Raw genomic sequence first — 8,006 nt, 5'->3', positions numbered from 1 at the left:
TCCATCTCTGAATAGAAAACAAAATGAGCTATTAACGGATCTCTTCGCTCCTGGTGCACAGAGACGAGGTGCTCAATGTACGACCAAACAACAAGAGAGACAAAAGATGAAGCAGACGAAGGCAGAAATTTTCATTATGTGCATGGATTAGATTACATGCCGAAACAAAGGCCATGCATTGCAAAAAAAATGGTTTTCTTACTTTTGTTTTTTGTTTTTTTTCAAGTAGAAACATCAAAACATTTTTAAATCAAGATACATTTACTTCAGAAACATTTAGATTTTAGATATCAAGTCTCTGAAAAGTTTCTGAAAATGTGTAAAGATTAAGTGTGTTTATGCTTGAAAAAAATGAAAGTTTGCTGGAAATTTGCTCTTCCTCAGGCCATCCAAGATGTAGATGAGTTTGTTTCTTCATGGGAACAGATTTGGAGAAATGTAGCATTACATCGCTTGCTCACCAGTGGATCCTCTGCAGTGAATGGGTGCCGTCAGAATGAGAGTCCAAACAGCTGATAAATACATCACAATAATCCACAAGTAATCCACACCACTCCAGTACATCAGTGAAGTGAAAAGCTGTGTGTTTGTAGGAAACAAATCCATCATTTGAACTTCAAACCGAAGCTCCTAACAACGAATTCCTTGTGTGTGTAAACACACTTGGCAATAAAGCTCTTTCTGATTCTGATTCTGATTTCTGATTCTGGCTAAAATGCGAGCCCATAATCCATAATATTGCTTTCTCCAGTGAAAAAGTCGTCTCGTCTGAATCAGGAGAGAAATCTGCACAGATCAAGCACTGTTTACAAGCTAAAACAGCCCAAAACAGATCTAAACAAATATGTGGGTGGATTTTGATGTGGGAGGACAACAGGAGATGGACTTCACTAGAGGAAGCGTTATTATGGATTATAGACTCCTATTTTGGCCAGAAGAAATGGTTTGAAACTAAAAAAGCTCTAATAATGGATTTGTTTCTTACAAACACGCAACTTTTGGCTTCACAAGGCTTTAACTAATGGACTGGAGTGGTGTGGATTTTTTGTGGATTATTGTGATGTGTTTATCAGCTGTTTGGACTCTCATTCTGACGGCACCCATTCACTGCAGAGCATCCATTGGTGAGCAAGTGATGCAATGCTACATTTCTCCAAATCTGTTTCCATGAAAAAACTATTCCTTCAAAACAAGAAAAAAAAATAGGGGTAAGAAAAATAAATTTTATTAAAGGGGTCATATGATGCTGCTAAAAAGAACATTATTTTGTGTATTTGGTGTAATGAAATGTGTTTATGTGGTTTAAAGTTAAAAAAACACATTATTTTCCACATACTGTACATTATTGTTTCTCCTCTATGCCCCCCAAGAGCTTGTAACACTCCAAAGAGAAAGGAAAAATTGAAATCGCATCATATGACCCCTTTAAAAGGGAAAATAAGATTTTTTTCTTACTTTATTGGCAGATATTTTTTTCTTGTTTTAGGCAAAACCTTAATTTAGATTTTTTTTCCCCAAAAAGCAAGATTTAATATCTTATATAATTTTGCTTTTCAAGTAAAATCATTTTTTGCTGTATGTCTGTAATGGTTTCACACGTCCAATATTCTAATGTTTTGGTCTCCTTGTGAACTTTCATCAAGTCTGCGTCTGGTCTTTGGCTGTGAACGTTCTGCCCTTTCTGTCTGTTCCTGTGAGGAACTCACACATTTTCAGTCCTTTTGCTGCAGATCGTGAACTGGGCAGCACTGAGAGTGACCTTAAAAGGCATTTCCCATGGTGCCCTGCTGCTGTTTCAAGAGGACTCGACGAGAGGGAAGAAAAAGTGAGTGGTGTGGCACAGGTCTCAATGAAAAATGTTGCACTGGCAGCGGAAGTAACTTAATTCAGCATCTTTATGAGATAAAGTCAGATATTATTTAATGGTGAAATGTGTCATTTCAGCTGCAGACGGAATTTGAACACACAAGTAAATCACATGAAAGCCATCAACACATCCATAGATATCCGAGACGGAATCCTCCAATACAAAGTCACAAGATAATAGATTTTGGAATTTTGGATTTGGAATTTTGGAATTTAGAATAAATGCCTACAGATGTTTCAGAACAACAGTTGAAAAGCATTTCTAACAGTTTCTGACTCACTGTGTGATTCGAGGGGCCAGAAGGTCCCGGACGGTTTGGGAATGCACCACGGCGAGCTCCCCTCCACGGGCTGAGCAATTACGCCGAGCATCTGACCAGCTGACTTCCTCCGACACCAACAGGAAACAGCGGGATGAGTCAGCGTGATGGATCGCATCTGGCAAACACAGCGGCTCCGCTAAAAGGCCAGAAATTTGACTTCAGAAATTTAGAACAATTTTCCAATTCTAAACAACAATAATATATAATATAATATAATAATATAAGTCTCTTCTTCTCATAAATTCCGCATTTACTTGATCAAAAATTCAGTAAAAACAGTAATATTGGGAAATATTATTACTTTATTAATGTAATTTATTCCTGTGATGCAAAGCTGAATTTTCAGCATCATTACTCCAGTCTTCAGTGTCACATGACCCTTCAGAAATCATTCTAATATGCTTGTAAAAATTTGGTCTTAGAACAGAGCGTATGTTTTTGTCTTGTACCTCTTGCTATCTCTCTCCCATCCTTCCTGATCCTCCAGTCCACGTTTACGCCCACTCCGCCCCAGTTGACCAGAGAAACCACCTCCTCCAGGCTCTGATTGGCCACTATGAGTTCGGGGCAGTGGAGCTCGAGTCGAGGGGGCAGTTCCACGCTCACGTTCCCCTGCGCCACAATCTCCTGGTGACCCGCTGAGAGACTCACCTGAGGCTGGTACCGTCCCGGGACACCGTACTTATGCCTCACCGTGGTGTTGGGCGTAGAGGTGTTGACCCGGGGCGAAAGGTCACCGAAGTCCCATGAGAAAGAGGCAGGGAAGACGGACGAGGCGACAGACAGGACAGCCTCTGAATGAACAGACACACGGCGAGAAGGAAGAGAGGCAGAGAAATTCACCTGTGGACGGAGAGCATATTCAACCTACTATGACACACTAGCGTTCAAAAGTTTGGAGTTGAACATTTTTTAAAGAAGTCTCTTCTGCTCATCAAGGCTGCATTTATACTATCTAAAATACAGTAAAAACAGTAAAACTGTGAAATAGTATTACAGTTTAAAATAACTGTTTTTCTACGTGAATATATTGTAAAATGTAATTTATTGCTATGATGCAAAGCTGAATTTTCAGCTTTCACATGATGCTTCAGAAATCACAAAACATTTCTTTGATGAATAGAAAGTTCAAAAGAACAGCATTTATTTGAAATAGAAGACTTTTGTACCCTCATGTCAGTAATCACATGATTAATCAAGTCAAAGGCAAGGTAACAATCTGAACCTGAAACACGTCCTGCGCCACAGTCCAGAGGCACTCCTTCATGACCAGCGGGTCCGAGCACGCGGCCGAACACTGGGACTCGCTGATGTGGTTGGGCTCGGAGTTGGTGCTGCACAGACACTCTCTCTGCTGACCCAGACCGCCGTAGCGCTGGTTCTCATGGAAGCATTTGGAGTTGCATTCCTCACGCGAGAACGGGCCGGGAGTGGAAGAGGAGAAGATGACCAGCTCCACGCCTGCAGCATGCTCCTCGTCCTGCAGACAGCCCGCGTACGTCAGGCCTGAGAGATGAGAGAGAGAGAGAGACAGCAACAGCCATGTCAAAGCTCTGAAATAAATGTATATACATGCATGTGTTTGTATTTATATATACATAATAAATATACACAGTACACACACATATATTTATGTGAACAAAACTTTTATTTTGGATGTGATTAATCGCGATTAATCGTTGCCCAGCACTAGTTTGGATATATTAAAGGTTAAAATGAACAACTGATTTCTATACAAATATTTAAATTGCACTAAAGGGAGTTTTCTTTAATGAAAGAATTATGTTTCCATTCTTATTTTTTATTTTTTTTTTGGAAATATAAATACATTTAAACGGTGGCTGTCATAAAAACTTGTTTTCAGGACGGATTTATTCAAATATACATTAAATATTGCAGAACAGGTTAAATAAAAATGAAATGAATATGTAATATAGTGCATATTCTTATCAAAATGCTCTTTCTAGAGTTTTTTTTTCTAGCTAGCTATCAAGTTTATATTACGTGACATTGTTTACAAGTTGTTTTACTGATGTCTTTCTGCGGTTGAAACACCGATTGAGTGATTCCATGAGACATGATACATTTCAGTAAGTTGTACGGTTTCTTTCAACATACCTTCTGATGTTTATTCATGTTTATTTCATGCTGTAACTAATATCAAAGAAGAGATGATCGGTTCACTTTTGCTCCTCGCAGCTGCTTGAACTAAAGGCAGCTAAAGCAATCTGTTACACCACATTAAAGAGCGCATGAAGCTTATTGCCATTTATCCACCTTATTCTTAACGTAAGTGCGGGTGCCCAGCCATTTGTAAGGCTTCCGGTTTCATCTGCTTCCGATTTAGATATCGGTTCATCAATATGAGAATCAATTAAGAAACTGCTATTGTAAATTCATTAATTAGTTTCGACTGCATTTGGAATATAACTGTAGAGTATGTTCTGTGCAGTACTGAATACTAACAGTGTGTCAAACAACAGATGTGTTGGAAAAGCTTACTAAAATACTACAGCTACTGTTTCTACAGTATATAGTATGCATGCACAGTATGCATGAAATACCTGAACGACCTACATCATTTTCCAAAATGTGTTCTATAGAGCACACTGTGCTGTGTACTGTTTCCTACAATGCAACTTAATTTGACCCCCTATTTTTAAGAAAAAATTCATTATACTGCCAAATGTTAAGACACTTTTAAATAAAATAAAAATTAAATTGCATACTTATTTTTATTTTTTTATTTTTTTGCAGTACATTTTTTTTGTTGTATACAGTTTCACAAACTATTTTAAAAATAACAGCCAGTTTACAGCATTATTAATTAATGCATTAATTCAACAAACATTTCAAATTGCAGCATGCTGCACACTGTCACATGATTTTATTAAGTGCGTGTTTAATTGGGCAAATGACAACTCATTTTTGTGCATTTCTTTTTTTTTTTTTTAAATGTTATGTGCCTTTTTTAACATGCAAAATTGTATAATTTTTGATGTTTAATTTTTTTTATTTTATTTGACATATATTAATATCAATTAGATACCAATATAGTTTTTATTAATATCTTGAGTTAGTTTTTACTTTTATATTTTGTTATAATTTGTTGGGTTTTTGCCATTTTTATTCGTTTTTTTCTAATGTGTTTTTTTTATTTAGTACATCAAGTTACATTTTGGTTAACTATAATAACCCAGACTTGAAATTGAGCGCATTGCATAATGGGACACAATTTCATGCAGTCGGCTCTGCTGTATACTGTACACTTTAATAGATGCAGAAGGTCATGGGGCTCATTTTGGGCACAATACACATACTGCATACTACAGAAACAGCACAAGTAGCTGGCCTAAATACTTCATATAGTTAATACTTGCACACAGAGATGTGTCCCTGTCACTCACCGCAGGTGTGCACACTGACGTTGAGCAGCGGCTGGTTTTTCACCTCGGGCGGCCGGTCACAGAGCATAGAGTTGGGTCGCTTCACTCGAACGCCCTGATCCTGCAGCCAGCTCACCAAGCGCACCAGCTTACAGTCGCAGATGAACGGGTTAAAGCTCAGATCTCTGCCAAAAGACAGAGGGAGTATTTCATAAACCGGCATAGGCTGAAAACATTATATGGCCCTTATTCAAACAGCAATGTGTGATAAGGATAGTAATTTAAAGAGGATGTGGAGACCCGGGGTGTAACTTAAGCCTTGTTTTGTTTGACATGTACACAAATGATGGTACGGCAGCGGCGGAGCAATCTGTCACCGCAGACGCACTCTTTTATCAGTCCAGGAAACACAACACACACTCTAATCTATAATTATTGTGGAACTGAAAGACGTTCACCGGGGAATTTTAATCAGCGTATGAAAGCAGTACTTGAAAAGTCACAGAGAGAACGCTGTACTAGAAAATGAAGCTTTAGAAAATTAAAAAATGCCAATAGAATTCGGATAAGACCATTTAATCATTTGATATGTGAATATTAAATCACAAAGGGAAAAGAATCTTAATGTTTCCTTTAACTATAATCATTATAATTTGGCAAAACGTTACTGCGATAAAATGCAATAAAATAGACTGTGTAGCACCATTACGATTTCCTTACATTATTTTCATGACTGTAATTCAAATCATCTGGACACACTTTGAAATTAAATTCAGTTCAAAAACTACCACCAAGTATACCTGTAATTGTACTTTGTAATAAATAATATATTATGACATCTTTTATTGGAGTAATCTCTATTTAACCAGTTAACTTTTGTATTTAATTTGCTTTTGTTTGAACTGAAAGACTTGAGCGCACCTGGTTGATTTGCATTTAATTTAAAATCAAATCAAATAAGTCTACCGCAATTAAAGATGCCATGACATATTATTTAGTATTATTTAATTTATTGACTTCCTCATAAATAAAATAAAAATGTTTGCTGTAATAAAGGATGCGAAGATATATTAATTAATATTATTCCATTTATACAGGTCCTCATAAAATAAAATAAAATAAAATAAAATAAAAGATGATGCTGTATGATTCAACCTGCTATTGTACAAATGTACGTAAACATAATGGTAGTATTTGTACTAAATTTATTTTATGCCAAATTAATTTAAAAAGCATTGTGTCCACACATATTTTCAATACTTTTATAGTAATGAGAGTCTGGAGACAAACATAATGTCAATAAATCCTAATAGTCCTAAAAAGAAGCTTCATCATCCCTGCGGAAAATATAATTGTGATTAATGTGACCCAAGTTATTTCTTTGTGAGATTCCCCCATTTATATGACAACTTTTAAAGCATTAACAAACATAAGCATAACTGAATGTGTCTTAGAGGTTGTTTATTTGTGTGTGTTTAACGAAATTTCAGTTAAATGGACAAACACAATTCAGACAGGAACTGTTGCAACATGATGCCAGAACAGATCTTCTGCTTTCTTCTGCTGAGAAATAAGGCCGACCTGCCACACTAACTAAACTAAACTAAACTAAACTAAACTAAACTAAACTAAACTAAACTAGCGCATCTGTGTTAAGATCTAGACTGGTTTTCTGGTTTAAGCTCAGGTCATTCAGCTTTTTTTTTTACTTTTGACAACACAACATTCGAAACGTGCGTGTTTATACTCACATCGTAGTTAAATTAAATAAATTATCACACGTTCGTTCCTCGATGGTGGTGATCTGGTTGTTGCTCAAATCTCTGCAAGACAAAAGTGGAACATATATTATTTCTCAGCCTCAGTAGTTATTTCTTCTTTCTTTTCCTCTCAGTATAATCGTTCCCTTGTTCAGCCGTTGGAGCAGCATATGGAAAAGTTCTGGAGTGATTTTGGTGTACCAGACGGTGTGTGTGTGTGTGTGCTGAAATGCAGCAGGAAATGGTGCAGTCAAAGCCTGAAGCAATGACGTTTAATTGGTTGTAATGGGCATGTGATTGAACATACAATGTGTGTGTGTGTGTGTTAGAAACGCTGTAGTTGAAGTGCACGTCTGTTACTGTTCACACAACAAAGATAAACATCTGGATACATGACTGATTCACTTTGTATTTATTTTGCTTTTGTTTGAGCTGAAAGAGTGGAGTGTGTCCGGTTGATTCGCGTTCAGCTTCTTCAGCGTTTGACTCTGCGGTTCGGGAGAGACTCCAGAAAGATCCGCCTACACATTCTCACCATATGAGCTCAAAAACCGTCTGGGAACTAGACCATACTGCCGCCCACACGCACACTTACAGCACAGCTAACGGCCCACAGTCGAAGATCCCACGAGGAAGAGTGACCAGACGATTGCTCTGAAGATACCTGAGGA

The 8,006-nt window shown here is 37.3% G+C and overlaps 1 protein-coding gene across 1 annotated transcript in view; it reads right to left on the bottom strand.

The window, feature by feature from the left end:
* Window positions 1-8,006, bottom strand: part of LOC107700794 (polycystin-1-like) — a 103,720-nt gene that overhangs the window by 68,311 nt on the left and 27,403 nt on the right. Inside the window, exons 4-8 of the mRNA XM_016502610.1 lie at window positions 7,327-7,398; window positions 5,597-5,760; window positions 3,415-3,695; window positions 2,639-3,032; window positions 2,148-2,325 (exon numbers count right to left, since the gene is read on the bottom strand). Of these exons, the coding sequence (XP_016358096.1) occupies window positions 2,148-2,325; window positions 2,639-3,032; window positions 3,415-3,695; window positions 5,597-5,760; window positions 7,327-7,398 (1,089 nt within the window). The remainder of the gene's footprint in view (window positions 1-2,147; window positions 2,326-2,638; window positions 3,033-3,414; window positions 3,696-5,596; window positions 5,761-7,326; window positions 7,399-8,006) is intronic.

This window comes from Sinocyclocheilus anshuiensis, unplaced genomic scaffold, assembly GCF_001515605.1.
Source record: "Sinocyclocheilus anshuiensis isolate Anshui unplaced genomic scaffold, SAMN03320099.WGS_v1.1 scaffold1127, whole genome shotgun sequence".
NCBI classification, from domain to species: Eukaryota; Metazoa; Chordata; class Actinopteri; order Cypriniformes; family Cyprinidae; genus Sinocyclocheilus; species Sinocyclocheilus anshuiensis.
Note: the sequence above shows the minus strand (reverse complement) of the source record. Positions and strands in the feature narration are given on the sequence as shown.